This window comes from Camelus bactrianus, chromosome 7 (genome assembly GCF_048773025.1).
Source record: "Camelus bactrianus isolate YW-2024 breed Bactrian camel chromosome 7, ASM4877302v1, whole genome shotgun sequence".
NCBI classification, from domain to species: domain Eukaryota; kingdom Metazoa; phylum Chordata; class Mammalia; order Artiodactyla; family Camelidae; genus Camelus; species Camelus bactrianus.
This window is the reverse complement of record NC_133545.1, coordinates 41011704-41035606: the sequence shown is the minus strand read 5'-3', so window position 1 is coordinate 41035606 and position 23903 is coordinate 41011704. Positions and strand designations below refer to the sequence as shown.

Genomic DNA, 23903 nt, shown 5'->3' with positions numbered 1-23903 from the left:
TGGGCATGTACTCTTGTTTTAAAATGTACTTTCTCCTCTTCCAAACTAGCAGTTGATCATTTCGGTTATACAATATGAATTGAAGGTGAGTAATATACAAGATAGTATTATGAAGCGTATTACTAAGAAATACTAAGCTTTATGTTAACGCAAAAAAAAAAACCCCATATCCCCAAACCTTCAGCTTCCTTTCCAAATGAACATTCATATCAGTGTCTAGTAAATGTATTTAGGAAAAACATTTCTTCACATCAATCAAAAGACGGAGAGCTGTGATTTCTGAAAAAGCTCCGTGTCCCTTAGGTTTTCTCAGCTCCGCTGCTGAGAAAAGGTACAAGTTATCTGCAATTCTGTGAGCCTCCCTTGAGTTAAAGTGACATTTGGGAAAACGCTTTCCCGGCCTTCTAACTCCAGAAAACACGACCACACAACTCTGCTTCACTGTAACCTGCCAGCCGCGGGTTTCGGGCCGGTGCTGTGACGTCACCGGGCTCGCAGGCCACGGCGCAGGTCTCCAGCTCCGGTGATTGGCTGGGGCCCATGACGTCACGAGCCGGGGTCGCCCTGGGTTCGGGAGGGCCCGGGGATGCTCTGGGTTCGTTTTTAAAAAGCGAGGGTGGGGACAAGGGACTCCGCAGAGCGCCCAGTCCCTCCCGTCGCTCCCCGTCCCTCTCCGCCGCACCCGCCGCCTACCGTGCCCGGCCGAGCCGCGCCAGCCTCGGGGACGGCCCGAAAGGGGCGGGCGAGGAGGCGGAGCGGGGAGGAGCCGGGCGCGGCGCCGCGCCGTCCCTGGCCGCCGCCCACCCCGTTACACACAGCATGTAAACAGTCCCCGCCGGGAGGAGCCCCGGGACCGGAGGGAGCCCGCGCCGCCCGGCCCGCCGCCTGCCCGAGAGCCCGCGGAGCCGCGCGCTGCCCGCCCGGGAGGAGGGCGCCCTAGGAGAGAGGAGGGCGGGCGGCGGAGGGAGCGGGAGGCGAGCGGCGCGCGAGGAGGCTTAGGGAGCGACGGGCGCGGCGGGCCAGGATGGATTTCCAGCAGCTGGCTGACGTTGCGGAGAAATGGTGTTCCAACACGCCCTTCGAGCTCATCGCCACCGAGGAGACCGAGCGCAGGATGGATTTCTACGCCGACCCCGGCGTCTCCTTCTATGTGCTGTGCCCGGACAACGGCTGCGGGGACAATTTTGTGAGTGCCTGGGGAGGGACCTCCGCAACGCGCGGGAGTGTGGACTCGCGGCCGCTTCCCTGCCCCCGAGCTCCCGCTCGTTGGGGAGGCTGTGGGGCGCGAGGTGGGTGGGGGCGTAACCGGCCGGCCGCCACACATCCCGCTGTTCCGTGCGCCGCCTGGGGAGTCCCTGGGCGGGTGGGTATGGGTAGGCGACAGGCAAGGGCGCCCTTAGGAACTGGGGCGCCAGGCTAGGGCGGGCTGTTCCGGGGACGCGACCCACCGGCCCCAGCGTAGTGCTCGGCTTGGAGCATCTCCGGAGATGTCCCCGCCCAGCACTAGCCCGGGCCAGGGCGCACGGACCCGGGCACTCGGACCCTCCCTTCCAGCTGGATCTGGAGTCGGAAGCTTCCTACACCCAGGCGTCCCGTCCGAGTGAGGAATCCCATTACCCTCCAAATGCACAGACACAACTCCTCGATGGGGGAAGACTCCCCCATCCCCTCCCCCCATGTTATTCCCTGCGCTGTTTGGACACAAAGCCTCTGTCCACACTAGCGATGCCCCATCTCCTGGACCTTCTTTGCGGAATTACACCCCGGATCTTAAAAACGCACGCGCGCGTGCGCATACACACACACACACAGACACACACAGACACACACACACACACCATACAGGCACGCCTATCCCCGTTTCCTCCTGTGCTTCCGTTGCTCCTCTGTGAGCTTCCAACGAGGTGTGTGGAGCCTGAGCGGTTTTGTCCAGCTGAGGCTGCCGCCGCGGCCCTGGCAAAGCCCTTTGGCTTTTCCAGATGAGGGGGACTTCTCCCTCACCACCCCACCCCACCCCCGCCCCTCTCCGGGCTCTCGGAGGGTCCGGGACCTGGGACTGTGGTGTCCAAATCTCCGACTTTGCATCCTGCGCCCACTTGGAATCTTGGCACTGGCAGTTTAGGAAGGGGATGTAAAGAGCGGGGGAGTTGGGGTGGGACGTGCAGAGACTGGCCGAGGATGGCGCTCCATGAAGTGTTTGTAAGGACGGGAAAAAATAATGGTCCCAAATGTAAGATGGAGGCGGCTGTGGGCTCAGGTTACCGGCCTGAGCCTGGAGCTGGCGCTGCTGCCGCCCCTGCGGACAGAGGTGGGGCAGCGACCAGGCGCGGCCTGGCTCTGGCTCCTCAGGTGGGGTGAGACAAAGCTGGGCCGAGATCCAGGCCTTCGCGCTCCCCTACCACCTACTGGAAGTTCGCGAAGGAGTTGGAGAGAGGACACGATAGTCTTTCTTGGCCTTGGAGAGAGAAGGTTTCTTTATGACTTGCTGATAAAGCGTGCCCCTCCCACCACCTCCACTCCACCCCGCAAAGGTGAAGAACCCACCTGGCCCCAGCCCTGACACACTCTAGAAGAGGGAAGGCCTTGGGTTGCAGCCCAGATTTGAGTTCTGGCTCTGTGACTCTGGTCAAATGCCTTTTAATGCTTTCCACACACAGTAAGGGCCCCACAAATGTGGGTCAGAGATCTGGCGTTCCCCAGAGTTTAGAGCTTGTCTCTTTTTTAAGAGCCTGAATTTCTCACCTGTAAAATGAGGTTAATCAGAATGCCTTTATCATAGGTACTTGTGAAGAGCAAGTAAGCTATAAATATATGTAAAGAACACTGCTAACTGAAGTTAAAAGAAGTAAGTATTGTCTGTTATTGGGAGGAGGGGGAAATCGTTAAAAGGTGATTTTACTCCATTGTAGAAGTGTGAGTAAAGCGCCAGGGTCATAGTGAAAAGGGCACCAGCGTCCGACTGCTGCAGTGTTAGGGTTTGATTAGGAGTCCTTGCGAGCCCTGGGCTTCCTTGGGCTGCCAGAGGCCTTTCCCCCTCCTTATTGTGTGTGATGGAGCAAGAATCACTCATGGTTCCCAATTTTATGGGGTAGAGTTCCACACAGCCTTCCTGTTGGCACTGAAGGAGACATTTCCAAAGAAGTTACCCCAAGGAGAATAAGTGGGTGGAGAAAAGCAAGGCTATTCTCCTGCCTTGAATATGTTTATCAGACCATCATTCAGAAAACGTGAAATATATCAGGCTCTTTTCAAGGCCACTCATATTGTATTGTAAGTGTTTATCCACCTGTATGAGTAAAATGCTTGAACGTATTTCTTTTGAAAGTATTCATTCACTGACAACGAAATGAAATAGGAAAGAAAGAAAACAGTGGGGAGGGAAGTAATTCGTTGGGTAGACTGAAACTTTTTCCGTTTCTGGAGGCCATAATGGACAAGATGCCAACCAATGGAGTTTTCCTAGCCCCAGACCTCTGCTCGAATCTGTCCCAGGCCAGATTTGTCAAGCTGCTGTTTGCCTCTAGTTAAAAGAACTCAGACATGAAGTAAATGTCCTACCTCTGTTCTTTTCCTTTCCGCAGGAAAATCTGCAAAGCATTAGAAGAAATTTGAGATGACTGGAATCCCTGTAATCTGAAGGATTTGTTAACAAAAAGAATATTTCCATAAGCATTTCTCAATTTACAAAGTGTTTTTTTTTAATCATTGATTCATTCATTTATTGAGGGCTCACTCTGCACCAGGCTGGGACTGCCTGGAATGGAGCCATTCTTCTCATCTAAGAGGCAGTGTGGTATAATATATAGTCAGAGGCACAGGCTCTGACGTCAGGCTACTCCAGCTCCTCACTTCTAACTTTGTGCCTTGGGGGAATTTATTTAACCCTTCTTTGCCGTGTCTGTAAATTGGGGATGATGTTAGTACCTCTCTAGCAGACTTTGAGAATAGTGCCTAAAGTGGGGGCGATGATATTAGTGACTCCCTGGCGGCGTCTCCACACAGCACTCTCTGTGGATCTATTTAAAATACAACCCAGGTCATGTTCTACCTCTCTTGAACTGACTTCCCATCACTTTTATGTAAAACCTAAGCTCTCATCCAAGCTTCAAGCCCCTACATGATCTGTCTCCTGCCATCTCTCTGACCTCATCCTGGACCATCCCTCTCTCTTGCTTACTATGTTCCTGCCACACTGGTCTTTCTGGTCTTCAGACAAGCCAAGCTCATCCCTGCCTTAGAGCTGTTACATTTGCTATTCCCTCTGCTTAAAACACTTCCCGCCACATCTTTACATAGTCTCCTTTATGCCATCTAGGCCTGGAAGAAACCTTCCTGACCACATACTTCACCTTCATTCTTATCATAGCATTCATTAGTACTTGATAGTCCTTTATTTATTTCTGCCTCCCCAACTAGACTGTAAGCTTCATGAGAACTTGCCTTATTCATCACCCTTTCCCAGCATTTGGAACAGTGTCAGACATGTAATAGGCACTCAATCCATGTTTGTAAGAATGAACAAACAACAGTCTAGTGTAGAAGAAAGATGTTAAATTTCAAGAATGACAGCTTCAAAGACAACTACCACTTAAGTGCAATTTACCATCTATCAGACTTTGCGTATCTGAACTCATTTAATCTTAGTAATCCCACAAGCTACTCTGTAAAATTACCTCCACTTTACAGATGAGAACACTAAGGTTTACTAACTTTCCTACAGCTAATAAGTGGTAGAGCAACGTGAACCATAGCCTGTCCCGAATACATAGTATCACAGGAGTGACAGCACAGGACCCAATTCAGACTGTGGGTTCAAGGGCCACTTCTTACTGAGCCTCACAAAAATTCTGTAAGATGGGTATTGTTATCCGCATTTTATAGGTGAGGAGACTGAGGCTGATGAGTTTAAGTGGCTCATCCAGGACTATGCTACTGAGAAGTGACAGCTGGCACTTGATCCCAGGCCCAGAGAGCTGCCCCTTCCCCAGGCAGAATGTCCCACAGGCAGGCTCCGGTCAGGAGCTCCAGGGGCCTAGGAACAAGTACTTCACCACAACCCCACAACCCCCCCGCCAGCAGCTCCTGGCTCCCTTTTGCACTCTTTTCCCTTCTTGCTTCACAGGCCATCCCATTCCTGCCGTCCCTTTCCAAACTGCCGCCCTGATTCAGGCCCCTCTCCATGGACGGCCACTGAGGTCAGGCCCTGGGATGAAATGCTGCCAGTGCCCTGTGTGTGCTGGGAGCTAGGGGCGGGGCTCCCCTGCCTGGCTCTACAGGTGGGAGGGGGCGGAAAGCTCACAGACTGGCATGCTCCCCTCCTCTGCCAACTCGGAAGGTCCTGAGGGCTCGGTCAGGCTTGAGGAGTGGGGTGTTGGCAGCCACCAACATGCCAGATGGACAGAGGGGCATGTGCCCCTGGGAATGGCAACACCAGCTGCTTTCCCTCCTTGCCTAGACCAGGAGAAGGGAGCTCTCTGAACAAGGAGCATTGCCCTGGCCCTCCCTGGTGCCTGGGCAATACTGATGGGAACAGGGGCACTCCCTTACTGTCCTCCCAACCATCAATAGCATGCTCGGATCTACAATTTTGTATAGTTTAATCCCTCCTCAGTGCAAAAACAAAGATAGCAGTTGTCAGAGTATTAAAGAAAAATGTTTTATTTATAGAAGGACTGTGCAGTTTAATTTTGTATGTGCGCCTATGTCTGTGTCTCTCCCTCTATTTATATATTTTTTCCCCTAGGTATGTCTCTGTTCTTAACTATGTGACTAAATAACAACCTTTACATTTTGGAGAAAGAAAATGTAACTTGTTTGATTGCATCATGTTTATATGGTGATATGATGGAGAGAAGGCATTGTCTTGTCCAATTTAAACTCTATCCTCAGTTTCCTCATCTATCAAGGAGGGATAATCGTACCTACATCACATTATTACTGTGAAGATTAAAGAGGGAGTAGTGGTAGACTGACACTTTCCACGGTGGCTGTGTATTATTCATATAGAGAGATGGTTTCAGGGAAAAGATACATCCTTTGTATATTCATAGAGTGGTAATCCTGAGGAGAACAAAATTGTGCTAATATGATTCAAATAGATGGGAACCAGCATTTATTGGGCCCCTGCTAAATGAGAGGCAGTCTACAGATTATTTCCTGGAATCTTTATATCCACCCTGCGGGTGTTATTACTTTCTGTGACATACAAAGGCAGGAGCTGACGCTCAGATTGAAGGCATGACACCTCTGTTGACATCCTGCCTTCCCCCACTGCTCCCTGTGTAACCACAGACAAGTTGCTTAACCTCTCTGAGCTTCAGTTTCCTCCTTGGTAAAACAGGTCCTTGTTTGCCACCAGCGCAGGTTATAGGATCAGCCAGCCACGCTCTTCCCTCCCTGTGCAGAAGTGTGTTGGGCGGCATGGGATGGCGTGTAGCTCTTATCCTTTTCTGCCATCTCTTCTGTGGACAGCAGCAAGTTAAGCCAGTGAAGCCGCACCAACTTAAAATGAACTCCCCGGTACTGCCGACAGCAGAAAACCCACATAGTGAGAGGGAGGCCATTGGCAATGGCCCTTTGATGCAAATAACAGAGTCCTGGGAGGAGAACAGGTATGTTCTTAGCTCCCCTGCCACCCCCTACTCTGCCTAAGCACCAAGAAGTCGTGCCTTTCCCCGAAGTGTGAGAACAGTGGGAGCACACAGACTGCTCAGAAAGATATCTGTAGGGTTGAATTACCCTAATGACCTGATACCATTTTTGGACAAGCTGGATAATCTCACCTACACCTCAGAAAACAGGAAGGTGCTCATTTTCCTATTTGCAGATGACATTGTTACATTGTCTGAAGCCAGGCAAGCTTTGATAATAAACTCTGACCCAACTTAATAACAGAAAGAGGGGCCGCAGGTGGTGCTTGTTCTGAAATCAGAGTTCTCCCTGGGGATTTTCAACTCCAAGTGAGCAGGAATCTATAGCAGGGCAGGCTGCTCAGGGTCGGTACCAGGAGGGCCACTTCACTGCAACTGATGCCATTCTGAGATTTGGAGTTTGTTTTAGTCAATAATGATATTAAGATTTTTTAATGTGATGCTCATCTGCTATCCCCCACCCCCAAATATGCAGTTAGTCAAAGTTCCGTTCTGGCTCTGGTTCTCAAAGGGTTGTCCCAGCCAGCCGCATAAGCGTCACCTGGGGACTTGTTGGAAATGCAAATTCGCAGCCCCACCCTCGTCAGGAACTCCGGGGTGGGACCCAGCGATTGTATCTTAATAAGTCTCCAGGTGATTGTTATGCAGGCTAGCTAAAGCTTCAGACAACTGCTCTCCCCTCCTTTGGAAGCCCTTCCTTGACATGACAGACCAGGTCTGCGATCTGCCTTTGCTCTAACTACCCTATTGGAACAATACATTGTATACCCAGATTTGTATTTGCCAGGGAGTTACATTGTTCAGAGCCACAGGTTCTATGACCCCTGCTGTAGTTTTTTTCATGGTCAGAGTGGGTGTTTGGTTGCACATGCTTAAAATATTTTCCAAGTTGAAGGCCTTGTGGCCACGCCCTGTGGTGCGGGACTCTGGGTCTTCAAGTGCCCATTTGTCTGTGCAAGACTAGAGCCCAGATCCTGTATTCCCCAGCTTGAGCCCAGCCATCACATGTTCTCTCTGCCCTTCCCTGGCTTTGGAATGGCCTCTCTAGTTTTCCTAAGGGTTAACCATCCTGCCCCAGTCCCTTGCCTGTTTGAAGAGCTGGTCTGTTTTCTGTGTGGGCACAGCCTTGGGCACTGATGGTGTGTCTTTCTTTGCTTGGGCCTCTGGAAATAGTGGAGGCAAATCTGTGTCCCAGGCTTGTTTACCTGGCACTGTTTGCCCTAATCTCACTTGGTTTTTTTCTTATTCTCCTTCTGTTGTTTCCTCTCTGTCCTTATTTTCCCAACTGCAGGCTTAGTTTTTAGTTCATCTTGTCTTGTAGTCTATGAATCTTTCTGACTGCCTCGATTCATTTTGGGAGGGGGCAGTTTCAATAAATAAAACTGAACGCCTTTTGTTATGAGATACAATGAATATGAAACAATGAGCATTTAGTAAGTGATGTCTTTTAAGTGGCCATGTATACCTGGGTCTGTCTGATTCCTAACCTCTTGCTCCCTCACATTATCATATGGGCAGGGATTCAGTTAAAACTGTTGTTAAAAACCATAAAACCAACCCGACTGGGAACTCGGGTTGAGTTAGGCAGCCAAGTGAAGGAAATTTAGGCAGACTGGACAGAAGGCCCTTTGGCAGGTGTTAAGTCTTTCTTCTCCGATATATTCATAAATCAACAATTCCAAAAGTGGAGTAATGAAAATTGTGGCATGAATAATCTCCTCATGAGGTTAGAAAAGATGCCCTAGAAACACTTAACCTAAAGAAACTGGTTACTAGGCTGTGATGGATACACTGCAATGCTGTTATTGTTTGATACACTTTCCATCATTTGCTTTTTAATTTGAAGTACTTTTTTAAAAAAAAAATGCACTTAGAAAAGGCATACAGGGTTTTCATAGATACACCTGCTTCTGAATTAACAATAACCCAAGTTGCCTTGTATAGTGTCCTCGTGAAGTCACACAGGGTGTCTGATGTAACCCTGTCGCAGATGGAAAGCACCCCACTCTCATCCTCCTGCAGATGCACAAAGGGAAATAGGGGACTTATGTCCACCATTCATTCAGTATCTGCAATTTACCAGCCAGGCACTGTAGCAGGCACTTTTTAAACTTTTTACCTTTCCTCTAATCTTCACAACAAGTCTAGGGAAGGCAGGCTTAAAATTTTCTGTTGTGTGGTGCTAGATGTTAATCCCATCTCTTACTTGGATAAGAATTTAAAGTACACCAGAACATTTAAAAATTTGAATTTGAAAATGGGTGCTGGGCAGAACTTTTATTAAAGTGGACTTTATTGTTCTTGCTGAATCTCCACTGATTAAGAATCAAGTGCGATAATGGATGTAAAAGCGCTTTGTACTATGAGACTTTTGTGCATAAATGGCATTTCAGTGGCTCGACAACTTTAAGGGTCTCTCATTAATAGGGAATCGTGTTTGAGCTATTCTTTAAAGTTGGAGAATCTAGAAGCCAATTCTACTAGGTCGAGGTGGAAGCTACTCTAGAAGTTTGCTAGAATTAGAGCAGCAGGTGTCAGAAATGGACCTTCATATCTGTGACACACAGATATTTGGGGTGTAAAGATGTCACATTAGCACCTAGTTACTCTCTCTGGGATCAGAGCAGTGTTTTAAGTCTTTCTAGTTCTTGGAGAGCCTACAGCGAGAAGGAAGGAGATGAAATGTGTTCACTGAGTGTCGGGCATGTAACTTTCTGGAGTGAGACTCTAATCATTTGTATTAATAGAAGAGGACAGGTGTCTACTTGACATAGACTGTTTCTCCAGATTGACCTTGTCTCTTGCTGCCTAGTCCCTGCTCTCAACTGCCAAATATCTTCCTCTCCTCTACACTCTTTTCACCAGTGTTGAGTTGTCACTGATCGGTCCCCTCTAAACAATCTAAAAATTCTTGGTGCCTAAAACCTGATGTTATCCTGGTAGCTCAATGCCCGTCGGTTGCTCAGATATGCACAGAAGGGGCTTTTGCATCTAGATCTCAAGCCTGTTTCTTGGGCTTATTCCAGATCCTTGAACATTTATGGGAGAGACCAGCCTAGCCTTAAAGATGTGTGAAAATGGACATCCTTGTGTGGGAGAAGACACTTGTCTAGCCCTAAGAAAAAGCAAAGCCTAAATCAGTCTCCTCTTGGTGTGTCTTAACATGGCAAAGTGGTGATTGGGTATGATGCCCTCCTAAAGCATTTAGAGGGAAAGTGAGCTTTCAGAAAGCCTTTGTTTCCCAATGACTTAGCAATGACTTTTCTGTATGTTCTCCTAAATTCATTTCATTTTGAAGTAAATTTACTGTCACCCCCACTCACTAGCTAATCTGGGTAAAGAATGTCTCCAAGTTAGCAGCTACAAACTGTGGCTGATTAATCTCTCAGCCATAGCTGAAGGCAAAGGTAAGGATTATTCAGGCTCTTGGCTTCTCTTCCTCCTGTTTTATAACCACTCTTGGCCTGCACCATGAGGTGGAACAGTGGAGGTCATGGGTTGGGGGAATATTGATCCCACTGCCCTTTTTACTTCGAGGGAGCAGATCTGATGGAGAATTGAGCAGGTGAGCTTATGGAGCAGAAGCATGGGGATTTTCTGCAGGGTATGCATATTCGGATCTCTTTCCATGCAAACAAATCAAGAATGACTATATGGATTTAAGGAATGGAGTCCTTCTTCAAATTCATGCAATTAAAAAAAAAAGTCTTCTTGGCTTTGTGTATTTCAAACTGAGTATAATGACTGTGTGTCTTTGTTTTCTCCTTTCCCTTGCCGGTGGGCACGTAGCACGTGTGGAGTGAGAGCGAGGACTGCCTGCCTTTTTTGCAGCTAGCACAGGATTACATCTCCTCCTGCGGCAAGAAGACGCTCCACGAAGTCTTGGAAAAAGTCTTCAAGTCTTTCAGACCTGTAGGTGCCTGCTTGGCTTCTAAAGCTGTCTTGTTGTCTCCAGTGATTGTGCTTTGAATAACATGGATGGTGGGGAAAGTGGGCAAACCCTGGGATGACTAATTGTTTTTCTCTTGTCTGCCCTGTGGCTTAAAGATAGCAGCTAGTGGAGGGAGGCTGAGGGCGGAGAGGGAGGGCGAGACGGGATGTGACACAGCTGTTTGTTGCAGGGATGATGGTTATTTCTAGCATCACTTGAGTTAAGAATCTCTGATTGGGTGGAAGCAAACAGAGCCTTTATGAGACAACTGAGTATTCTGCTTCTTGTCCAGTAGACACAAAACCAAACTGCCTGGAAGTGCAATGGAAGCTCTCTTAGATTAGGAAATTGCCAGAGGGCTAATTAAAGGATGTACCTTCGTGTCTGAGGATATGGAGAAGGAGGAACCTGGGTACTGGTTCTATTCTTTTCTCTTTTTATGAAGTCTCTTATAGAGAGCTTGCTTCCCCCCAGCCCCTTAGGATTCAGGCATCTGTATGTCTGTGATTAGCTGACAGTTTGTTTCATTCTAGCTGAAAAAACATGTAAAATGAATAGTCACCCCTATTTTGAAGACTGCGTGTCTCTCTTTTTCTTTATTGGACAATAAAGTCAGATTGTGTGACACTTCCCCCAAGTTTAGTTCCCTTCCCACCATAAATACTCTGCATGTTCAATGTTATTTGTGCTAGAATTTCTATTTTTTTTCAAATCTTTTAAAATAGTATCTACTTCCTTCCTGAAATTTTCCAGCTTGTCTTTTATTTCTCTGAACATGGTAGGCTTGGTTGCATAACAGACTCTCAGATATTCCAGTATTTCAAAGTTTGTGAGTCTGTCTGTCATCTTTTGTTTCCACTGGTTCTCACCCCTGGTGTCTTCTTTCTTTGTATGTTGGATTATCTCTATGTGCTTGAAAATTTGTTTATTTGTATTTGAAAATTTATATATAGCAACAGATTGAGGCCTAAGATGATAATACCTTCTTCCAGAGATGATTTTTAATTGGTTCTGCCAGGGCTGGGGGACCCTGTCAGTGTGAGACCACCTTCAAACAATCTGAGTCTTGTGGTTCTTAGAACCCTTCAGGTGATGGAAAGCCAGGCTGCAGGCCTGGTTTCTTCTAGTTCATCCCTGTCCTGAGAGCTCTCTTGGTCTGTTCAGGCTCTTATAACAAAATACCATTGACTGGGTGGCTTATAAACAATAAAAATTTATTTGCAGATGCTAACTACTATATATAAAATAGCTAAACAGCAAGGTCCTACTGTATAGCACAGGGAACTAGATTCAATACTTTGTAATAGCCTATAATGAAAAAGAAGATGAAAAGAAATATATATATACATATATATATGTATATATATATATATATATATATATATATATATATATATAACTGAATCACTATGCTGTAACCAGAAATTAATACAATATTGTAAACCAATATACTTCTATTTAAAAAAACTTTAAAATTTTTTATTTCTCATCGTTCTAGAGGCTAGAAGTCTGAGATCAGGGTGCCAACAGATTTGGTATCTGGTGAGGGCCCACTTCCTAGACTGATAGCCATCGTTTTGCTGGAACCTCACGTGGTGGTGGAAAGAGAGAGAGATCCTGGGGCCTGTTCTGTAAGGGCACTAGTCCATTTGTGAGTGCCCCACTTCCGTGACCTGATCACCTCCCAGAGGGCCCGTGTCCTGATACCATCACCTCAAGTGTTAAGGTTTCAACATATGAATTTAGAGGGAACACAGATATTTAGACCAAAGCCTAGGGTTTTGTGGTCCCAGCCTCAGGTGGGGATGGTTTGTCGTAATCTGCTCCTCTGAAAGGCCCTGGGCTTGACTTTGGTCTCCCTAGCTCTTAGAGTGGGTAGACCAAGAATGCAGTAGACTTTCTAGCTGTCTCTTCCAGGTCAGCAAATGTACTCAGGACAAAAGCAACTTTTCACGATAGGTTTACCTCTCTGGGTTCTAATTCTCAGTATATTTAAGAAGGCATTTTTCATACTGAACCCCCCCTTTTTTTTTTAGTTCTCCATGGAAGAGTTGGTCCCCATCTTAATCACTTAATCCACCTTTATAAGGAGTGGAATTTCAAATGGCTTTTGTCGCTTTGTCTGATTTGTATCATTCGCCCAAGCGATTCATTTTTTTGTTTGTTTATTTTCTAAGCCTGTTTGGCTTATTCAAAATAGATTTTTGACTTAAAAGTACTGGTCTGTCCCACTTGCATTCATTCATATCTTTACTGAGCACCCAGTAGGCACTTGGCCCTCTTTACTGCTCTGTTCCTAGCACTTGACTCAGGCAGATGAAAATCTTAGACCTCACAGAGCTGGTGTCTAGTGGCGGAGAGACAAGGTAACGGAGTACAGCACATAATGTGCTAGTGACAAGTGCGGAGGGAAAAAAGTGAGTCAGGGACAAGGGGCAAGAAGTGTCAGAGGTGCTGACCGTTTTGATTAGGGGAGCAGGGAAGGCGTCACTGAGAAGGTAACGTGAGGAAAACTGGAAGTGAGGCATGAACCATAAGGATATCTAGAGGAAGGACTTTCCAGGTAGAGAGAACAGGAAATCTGACCACAGGGTGGGAGCAAACCAGTGTTCCAGCAACACAGAGGGACTGGTGTGGCCCAAGGGGAGGGGCAGCGGGGGGGCGCGAGAGGTGAGCCCGCAGAGTTTCCGGGGCTGGCAGGCCTCAGCAGGACTTGGGCTTTGCCTCCTTGTGCTGGGGACCCGCTGAGGGGGATGTGCGCACAGGAGGGCTCTGACTTCACAGTTTGAAAGGCTCCCTCTGACAAGTGGAGAATCTGCTGTGAGGGGGTGGGTGGGCGCAGGGAGACCAGTGAGAGGACGTCGCTGCCATCCAGGCCAGAGGTGATGGGGCTTGGACTAGGATGGTGACAGCGAGGGTGGAACAAAAGGGTTGGATTCTGGAGGTGCCTTGAGAGTAGACCCAACCGGACCTGCGGGCAGAAGGAAAGTGTGGTGTGGGAGGAAGAAGACAAGGATGACGCCAGAGCTCCTTGCCTGCTCGATGAAGGCAGTGACGTTGTGGTTCACTGAAACGGGGAAAGCTGCAGGAGGAAAAGGTGGGGAGGTGAGGCTATCTGGTTATGGACGTGTCAGTGTTTGCATGCCAGTTAGATATCCAAGTAGAGATAAGGCAAATTTTTTTTTAGAAAATTGATTCCCTCAGATCTTAACTCACCACTCATGAGCTTGCCACCTGGTTCCCCTTTATGTGGCTGTCATCTGTGGCGGCAAGCAACGGACTGCCTGTGGAACTGGCTTAGCTGGAGAAGGTGAGCTCCCACCAGAGCTCATTTTGCTGTCTTACTTTACCAAGTCTATGGCTGTATTTCAGCAACCAGGCAGCCACATGTGAATGGGGGGGGGGTGGAGTCCAAAAAATCCAGATGCATAGCTAAAAGCAGTTGGATTGGTTGAATACTCTCCTTTAGATCAAGCTGCTTTGTGTCACGGAGACACACAGATTTCACTTAATGCTGTTGGGCTCCCCGGGTTCATTTCTGAAGCAGAGCCTAACATCGTAGTGGGCAGGGGTGGTGCTCCGAAGATGAGGCCTTCACCTGGTACTGCGTCCCCTCTGGTGGGGACGCTTTTCTGTGCTGGGCCCTCTGGCTGCGTCTTTTTGCCTTAGGGAGAGGCTGGTGGGAGGCGCCTACTCAGGGAGAGTGAGGATGAAGTACTTTGGTTTGGTTTGGTTTGGTTTCTCTCAGTCCAGATGTGCCCCAGATCAGATGAGAGGGGGAGTGTTACAGCCCCAAGGGAAGGACTGCTGGCGATCGGTGGGGGGGCTTTTACCCTCTCCATCTCCACTGGAGAGTGCATTTCTTCCCACTGCTGCTGTTTACTTGTTTTATATAAAGGAGCTTTAGGTGTAGAAATAAGATACAGGAAAGGGTCTTGCTGCTGTTGTGGCTGAAAGTATTTGTTGAAGAAACACATACACAAATGCTACAAGGTTATCAAGCAGCTAAACTTCAGCACATCATTTCCCTGAAAATTTTTGGTAATCTGATCAATTCATGCTGCTGCTTTTTTTGCTTGTTTTTATTTGCATTCCTTTTTATTGAGGTGTAGTCAATTTACAATGTTGTGTCAACTTCTGGTTTACAGAATAATGTTTCAGTCATACATGAACATCCATAGGTTCACTTTCATATTCTTTTTCACTATAGGTTACTATAAGATATTAAGTATAGTTCCCTGTGCTATACAGTAGAAACATGTTATCTATTTTATATATATTAGTTACCATCTTGTGCGGCCTCTTTTTGCTTATAGTCGGGGAAACCACAGAAGGAAATATTTTTACCTTTGTCTTGGAACCCCCTTATCCGTGGCTTTGAATCTTTATTGTACCTTGGCCAGCCCATCACCAGTCCCTGCCCTGTGCAGTCTCTCTAGAAAGATAAGGCCCTTTCTGTTGGCAGCCTTCTGCTGTCTTTTGGGGCATCAGTCAAGCGGAGTCAGTTAACTCCGCTGAAGCCCGGGCACTCCCGCCTGCACCGGCCAGGAGCCAAGTCATGTTCCGGCCCTCTCCGGTCCTGCCCACGGGGCTCGGTGTGCCGCTGCAGGCTCTGTGCCTTTCCACGGTCCAGCTTGGAAGACTGTGTGCTTCCCTCTCTGAAACAATCCATATAACAAAGCCCCCCCCCCCCCAAAGAAATCTGTGGTTGGATTTGACAAGGAAAAAATAGTGATTCTTTTTCTCATTCACCACCGTCGTCCTCCTTTTTACAACTCTGCCTCTTCGTCATGTGTTCAACAAAACGTATGATCTGCTGTTTGCTGAAATGCTGCCTTGGAGAGTGAGGGGGAGGGCACGGTGCCCAGTCCTTGCCCTCAAGGAGCTGGCTTTCTGGTAGGAGAGACAGCCACAGAAACGTCCAGAGAAATTCCAGGTTACAAGACAAGCATTCATTTTGGTCCAGACACCCTGCTAGATGCTGTGCAGATCAAGCCGAGGAGTTCCATTCCCTGCTCTGCTTACTCTGCTTTGCTGGTTCTCTGGGAAGATGTTTTCTAGAGGATGTTAGCGAGTGTGCACCGGCCGCGGGGTGTTGTTTGTGGTCCCTTTCCCTAGTTATGCGGAGCCAGGTTACTACAGCGATGCGGAGCCCGAGCTCTGGGGGCAGGCTGCCTGGATTCAAATCCCAGTTCTGCCACTTGCTGGCTGTGTGACCTCAACCAAGTTACTTGACTTTACTGTTTCTCAGTTTCTTCATTTGTAAAATTAGGCAGCAAAGTACAATCATTACCTTAGGGTTGCTGTGAAGATTAAATTACAGGATTCTTGCTGGGTACTTAGTGCAGCACGTCACACATGATAAGGACGGATTAAATCCTGACCTTGATATGGACGGAATGAGGACATTTGGCAGAATACTGTTGAGAAGTGAGCTCAACAGTGAAAGCTTTTGTAGGACCCTTAGATTTCTGATGGGGCTAGAAAACAATTTAGTGAGTGATTTTAACACATGCTTAACAGAAGCATCTGGCTAAGGTAGGGGATTTTAAAGAGGTACTGTTGGTTTATTAGAGCCAAAAGCTTATCAACATTGGTTTTGGCAAAATAATAATCATCCACTCAGTACCTAATCCATACAACTCACTGAGTCTGAGGCTAGTGTTGCATGGAAGACCAGTGGGAGCGCCTGTCGCTCCTGTCCCCCGAGAGGGACGTGTGACCAGAGAGCCTCTGGTGACAGGGTTCTGGGTGATATTTATTTTCTTCTATTTCGTATTTTCTAAATTTTCCATTATGTCACAAAAAACATTTATAATCAGAAACTATGTTGTGTTTTTTACAAAAGCAATCTTGCCTGAGATGTGTCAGAAGGACTAGGAGTATCAGGTGTGAGTGGGCTCACTGAAGATTGGAGAGCAGACAGCGGCTTCAGGAAGAGGAGGGCTTGAAGAAAGGACAAGCGTGAGGCGAGGTCAGAGGGGGACGAGGGCTGGCCGAGAGGAAAGTCCGTCTTGGCCCCTTAGCTCAGAGGCACTGGAGATGTCCCTGGGTGGGCAAGGTGGCTCAGCCCTCCCCTGGCCTGGCCTGGCTGGCCCAGCCCATGTGGCCTCTAGTGGGTCGCTCATCCTTAGTGACCCCATCTTTAAAATGGGGACATACATGTTTTGCTGCCCTGTGGATGCATGGGGAGCTTCAAAATCAGGTAGAACACAAAGGACTATCAAAGCCCAGCCACCCTGCTGCGGTTTGCCTCTATTTGTGGCTCAGGGCGGCTGTTAGGCACTGCTTATTGGGTGGATGTGTGGCTCTGGGAGGGACGCTTCCGTCCTAGACTGACCCACATTCTAGAACTCCCCTCCAGGGGCCTCCGACTTTGTACCTAGTTTTTTTCCTTCCTGCTGGAATGTCACATCTGAATGGTACATGTATGCAAATGGCAGTGCCAAGCAGGCTGCCTCTGCCAGCCATGAGCAGGCAGGTTTATCCATGTCCTGGGATTGGAGAATTATTGGAGTGCTGCATTTTTCTTGTTTAGGTGACCCTGGGTGGACAGCTGCTGGTCATCACGTGATTGAGCTAGATAAGGAAGTAGTGGCTATGGGTCTAAGTAATGGTGACCATGCCATGCACTTTTTCCCTCCATGTTTCTGTATCTTTTACTTAGTGATGACAGACTGTCCTCCCTCTGGTTAAAAAACAGTTCACAAGGCAAGAGAGAGCTTACCATTTCCAGCTGAGCTGCAAAACTAAACCTAATCTTTGCCCTTTCAGTTCCCTCAGAGCTTTATTCTCCTGGAGTACTGCTCGTCCTCCTGGCTCTGGGGACATTAGGGTCACGAGGCACCTGTTGCTGGGACAATTTGGGTGCTCTACCTGGAGTGAGAGCCTCTGCTTCCCCAGGTTTCCTCACTCTGGTTGACCCTGATGGCCTCCCCGGGGTTGCTCTGTGACTCCACGTGTTTCCTCTTGCAGAGACACTTCCACCAGAAAAATTCCCTTCATTCTGTCTTACTGACATGAACAAGATTAGTATTTTGAGTTTGCCACCAATGGCTGGAGAGCCAGGGATTAAACCCCACAGGAAAACCCTCTGTGACCCAGAAAAAGTCCAATTCTTATTTCTCTTCTAGTCTGGTCCAGAGTCTGGAAGAAAAGAAAGAATCCACCTGTGGGAGGCTGCCCCGGTGGGTCAGAAAGTCTGATATGGAAAGATTATGCGCAAGTTTTAATTAAAAAAAACATTGACTGTTGACAATTTAAGGTTTTCGTGGCTTTTGGTTTTTGCTCATATTATGAACATTCAAACCCTTGTCTTTTGTAGAAAGTGTGATGGCCCCTGAAGTCAGAGGTACTGCTGCTCTTGCCTGTTTGGGTCCTACGTCAGTCTTGCCACCTACCTCTTTTTTCCCCTAGTATAGAGAAGACAGACTGACCAGGATCCCATTGGAGGTTTCATGGTACCACCAGCATCATGGATCATTAGGGTAGATGGTGACAAGTTCCCCAGATGCTGTGGCATCTCTACTCAGAGTGTGGGTCCTGGGCCAGCAGCAGCCCCCTTCCCTGGGGGCTTGCTCAGAAGGTGGACTCTCAGGTCCCACCTGAGACCCACTGAATCAGAATCTACATTTTAGGTAGATCCCTGTGGTGAGTCATATACACAGTAAAGTGTGAGAAATGCTGCTTCAAAGAATCCTTGGGAAGGAGCTTACAGGGACCTCTAAAGCCTAGGGCAGTTACTGGACGCCCTGAAGGCCTACCTGGTGGACTGTGCTCTCCAAGGCCTGGATACCACCTCCCCAACTTTTACAAAGACACGCGAGCCCAAGTGCTTGAGAGAGTACCACTTTCGGCGACAGCAGGTGCTAAATGCCAGCTGAATACAGCCTCAGCTATTGTATACCACTTTCCAAAATACCTGGAGTCAGTCCTGCAGGTAACTGATAACTCTCTTGAGGTTGGCATCTCTACCCAAGTACAACCCTGTTAGGATGGGGGAGCCCCAGTTGTTCTCATGTGATGGGAGGTTGTTCCAAAGAAGGTTGGCGGACAGCAAGGGCCTGGGAACACCAACACTCGTCGAGAGCGACCAGAGAGATTTTTCCCAGGCAGCTGAAAACTACGTTACTGAAATAAGAATGAATGATTTTAACTATCAGGAGTTAATTTAAATATACTTGGCAGAATTTCTTGGCCTGTCTCCTTTTCCTTACAAGAACGCGTGTGTGTGGTAAAGGCAAGGACTCTAGGATTCTTCCCAGTCTGTTTGTACGTCTGTCTCTGATATGTCTTCTTGTCTGTAAAAAATTTGGATCCAGAAACAACGTTTATTTTTTTTTCCAATCTGGGTATTCAGTTTATATTTTTTTTCTTTCAGTTTTATTGAGACATAATTGACATGTAGCACCGTATGAGTTTATAGTGGACAGCATCGTGATTTGACTTATGTATGAAATGATTACCACAGTCAGTTTAGTGAATATCTATGATCTCATATCGATACAAAATTAAAGAAATAGGAAAAAGCACTGTTTTTCTTGTGATGAGAACTCTTTAGATTTACTCTTAACTTTCATATAGCGCATACAGCAATGTTCATTACATTTATCGTGATGTACGTTACCTCGCTAGTGCTTACTCGACTTATCACTGGAAGTTTGTACTTTTTGAATGACTTCATCCAGTTCTCCCTCCCCCGACCCCCAGCTCTGATGATCCAAAGTTAAATTCAGACTTCCCTACCGTAGCTGAGCATGAGGCCAGAGGTGGCATTGCTAGATTATTACATATCTGTTTGGTGTCCTTTGGAATTCCCAGCAAATTCTAGCTCTGGCACTTTTTCTGTTTTCCACTGCATACTTCCAAATTGTACATACTTATAAATGGATATTGAATTTTTTAAAAAGTTCTGCTTGAACTTTTAAAACAGTAGAAAACATTGACGCCTGCACCTACAGGAACAGCTGGAAGGGAATCTGCCAGGTAGCCTCGTGGCTCGATGTGTAAAGTCTGCACCTCGCTGGCCTGGGTTTGAATCCTGCTCTGACACTTAATGGGCAACTATGGGCAGATTTACTCAACATTTCTAGATCTTCTTTGTAAAAGGGAGATAGTAATAGTATCAACCCCATAGGATTATTACAAGGACCAAAGGAATGAATACATTTTACAAGCTGCTTACACAGTGCCTAACAGATAGTAACTTAACCAGTATTAGCTATTATTACTGAATCTGAAGTGAGACAGAGTTGGTTGGTTCCATGGAACACTGAATGTAAGCCTGAGAATTGAATGAAGAGGCTGAGAGAATCGAGTTACTCCTCTTCCTACTGTGCTGATTAACAATGAGGTGGTCCAGCAGCAAGCCCTGCAGAAGGGACAGGGAGAAGCAGGGGCTGGAGACGCTCCAGTGCTGCTGCAGTGACTCCCAAATAATAGAACTGGCAGTGCTTTAACATGAGAAGCAAGGTGAAATAGTGTGACTAGGTGATTCACATAAGGCGCTATGGTTTGTAGACTGTGGCCGCATTCGCTTTCTCATTCACTCTTCATAGTTTCTCTGGAGCAGAGCAGGTGTCACGGTCCCCACTTTGCAGAGAAGGACGCTGAAGCGCAGTGCAGGTAGTGGCTTGGCAGAGGTCCCCGACTAGAGCCCTGGCTTCCAGATGCCAAGTCTAGTTCCTTTTCCACACAGCCTCTCAGTGAATCTGCAGACCTTTGGCTAAGGTGTCTTAAGCATCCTGAAAGCCATTGAGAACCGCTTCTCTTCTCTCTCCCACCTGTAAAGACAGAGGGTGAGCAGCTCTCAAATTAGCATCTAAATATTTCCTGCCAAAGGGAAGGGCCTCCCATGTGTCTGAGGCGCTTGACCTAGAACTACATGCTTTGGATTCACATCAGAGGTAAGGTAGGGAGCCAGGAAGAGGAGCGAGGGGAAGGTGGACAGCAGTGGTTTCATGCTTGGCTTGCTGGAACCTCTTCTACAAGCCACCCTAAGCTGAAGAGAGGGTGGATGTTAAATGGTACCTACGGTTTGAGTCCATGTGGATAACCTAAATGTGTTATGAAAAAGAATAATCAATGGCATGTCACTTTAGGACAAGATGGCAAATATGCCGATGTGTGCAGCTGTGCCCCCTGTACCCACGACGGCTATTGTGAACTAATCACAATCTCTCCCACTGAGCCTCGGAATCCTGAACCCAGGGTTCCAGGCAGCCAGTCAGATTTGTTCACTGAGAAAGAACCCACTGACCATGCCTCTCTTTTTAAGAGGCATCCCTTCAGTGCAATGAGGAGTTACGTTTATTATTCAATTAATGCATCTTCTTGTGGCATTTCAGTGATTCTGGAGTTCCTGGTAGTGGCAACAATATTTATATTTTGTCAGCTTTTTTAATGTTCCCACTCCTTTGATACTTCCACCTTGCTGTGTCACCCAGCAGCTCTTGAAATAAAACTGAACACCAGAATATTAGTCATCTGTGTTTATTGTGACCAACCATATTTCCCCTTTAGAGGCAAACGACCTTTTATTCCATCCACTAAGATATGAAAGGGAGACAGTAGTAAGAGAAAGGGGCTTCTCCCTTCTCCCAAGCACACAGAGGATTGCTACAGACGTTTGGACAAGCTGCGATGTGCCCTTCCTGTCCCCACCCCCGGCCTCCAGTTAGCAGTGTCTCTGAGACAGCTGGGGCACTCTGAGCTCTAAGGGAGGCACGTGTCTGCGGTTGGCCGTGACGCCTTGGCAAGCCACGTGCCTCATATGACCAAGAACGCCTGGCAGATGGTTTGGCCCTGAGTGTGCTCATAGGCTCTGTGAGACCTGCAAGTTGTGGTCTGAGAGTTTCAGAGTAAAGGTATTATTTGCATCATGACTCTGCTTGTCTGCTTGGAGGAAATGGGAGGGGGTGGGGGCGGGGCACTGGGAGGCAACACGGAGTGAACGGTCCAGCTTCACTTTAGTCCTCATGCAGTTAGTGTTTGGATCATAGGGCCATTCAGTGAAGTTGCTGAAAATGATCAACCATGTGAGAAAGGTTCACCTTGGAGCTGTGGGATGGCAGCCCCAGGATCGCAGACAAGGCCAAGGTGCCCGCAGCCACGGCTTTCCGCAGCACTAGGGCTTCTGTCCACATTGAACAGGCCCAGCAAAGGGCACTCACAGTTTCTAACCCGAGACCAGCCGGTGCTTTAAGAAAATGTATACTGTGTGTTTATTGTGAATTTCCCTGAGGAAAATTATAGAGCATTTGGAAAACACAAAAAGATTAAAAAGGAAAAATTTACCCATAATCGCAGTGTCTAAAAAAATACTCTTAACATTTGAATGTATTTCATTGAAGTCTTTTTTTCTGTGCATTTGTGTATACATTTTAAGAAAATTTGTATCATAATGAAAATGTGATTCTCATGTTCTTCTTACATGTATGAGCGTATTTTTTATATCATTAAGTTACTCAAAAATACTATTTTAAGTGGATATATAGGAGTCCACTTTGTGCATGCACCATAATTTATTTAACCATTTTGTTGAACATTTTCGTAGTTTCTCCACTTTTATACGTGTACTATGAATAATGGTATCGTGTGTTTTTAGGGGAGAAAATAGAGAGGGGAATAGTTTTTAGCATCTTGTGGGGATAGCACTGTTGGTTGTACTACTGCTGACAGCCCAGATATGTGTGTGTGTGCATAGATAAATCTTTGTGCATACGTGGAGGTGGTGCCATGCTTTGATACTTAGAAGTAGAGAATCTCCAGGCTCCTCACTAAAACCTAGCCCTTTGGGCACCAATCCATTGAAGGATTGACATTTCCATGTACTAAGTTTACAAAAATAATGGCGGGGTTAGTTGACTTCCATGGGAAGTCTGTAGCTGCTGTGCTAAGTCCTGTTAAGTGCTGTTGAGTTTTTTTTTTAATTGAAGTATAGTTGATTTACAGTGTTATATTAGTTTCAGACAGTAGTGATTCAGTATTTTTTTAGATTGTACTCCATTTAAAGTTATTACTAAACAATGGCTATATTTCCCTGTGCTGTACAATATATCCTTGTTGCTTATTTATTTTATATATAGTAGTTTATATCTCTTAATCCTGTACCCCTTATTCCCTCCTTCCCACTCCCCTTGGCTACCAGTAGTTTGTTCTCTGTATCTGTGAGTCTGTTTCTGTTTTGTTGTATACGTTTGCTTTTTTAATTTTTTAGATTCCACATATAAGTGATAACATAGGATATTTGTCTTTGACTTATTTCACTAAGCATTTTACTCTCTAGGTCCATCCACATTGTTGCAAATGGCAGCATTTCATTCTTTTTTTATGGCTGAGTAACACCTCATTGTGTGTGTATGTGTGTGTGTATGTGTGTGTGTGGGTGTGGGTGTATGTATCACATCTTCTTTATCCATTCATCTGTTGATGGACCCTTAGGTGGCTTCCATATATTGGCTATTGTATATAATGCTGCTATGAACATTGGGGTGCATGTATCTTTTTGAATTAGTGTGTCCGTTTTCTTCAGATATATACACAGGAGTAGAATTGCTGGATCATATGGAGTTCTATTTTTAATTTTTTAAGGAACTGCCATGCTGTTTACCATAGTCGCTGCACCAATTTACATTCCCACCAACAGTGTACGAGGGTTTCCTTTCCTCTCCAACATTTGTTACTTGTAGACTTTTTGATGACAGCCATTCTAACAAGTGTGAGGTGATATCTCATTGTGGTTTCGATTTGCATTTCTCTAACAGGGATACTGGGCATCTTTTCATGTGCCTGTTGACCACCTGCATTTCTTCTTTGTAAAGATGTTTATCCAGGTCTTCTGCCCATTTTTTAATTGGGGTATTTTTTTTTTGTTGAGTTGTGTGAGCTGTTTATACATTTTGCATATTCACCCCTAATCATTCATATCATTTGCAGATATTGTCTCCTGTTCAGTAGATTGTCTTTTCATTTTGTCAGTGGTTTCTTTTGCTGTGCACAAAGCATTTAAGTTCAGTTAGGTCCCATTTGTTTATTTTTGCTTTTATTTCTTTTGCCTTCGGACACAGATTGAAAAAATATTGCCACAATGTATGTCAAAGAGTGTTATGCCTGTGTTCTCTCCTAGGAGTTTTACGGTTTCCAGTCTTACATGGAAGGTCTTTAATCCATGTTGAGTTTATTTGTGTATATGGTGTGAGGAAATGTTGTAATCTCATTCTCTTACATGTAGCTGTCCAGTTTTCCCAGCACCACTTATTGAAGAGACTGTCTCTTCTCCATTGTATAGTCTCGCCTCCTTTGTCGTAAGTGCTGTTGAACTT

The 23903-nt window shown here is 46.6% G+C and overlaps 1 protein-coding gene across 1 annotated transcript in view; it reads left to right on the top strand.

The window, feature by feature from the left end:
- Window positions 1-794: 794 nt before the first annotated feature.
- The window catches only part of MTURN (maturin, neural progenitor differentiation regulator homolog), a 28491-nt gene continuing 5382 nt past the window's right edge, over window positions 795-23903 (top strand). Inside the window, exons 1-2 of the mRNA XM_010971397.3 lie at window positions 795-1186; window positions 10440-10562. Of these exons, the coding sequence (XP_010969699.1) occupies window positions 1025-1186; window positions 10440-10562 (285 nt within the window). The 5' untranslated portion in view covers window positions 795-1024. The remainder of the gene's footprint in view (window positions 1187-10439; window positions 10563-23903) is intronic.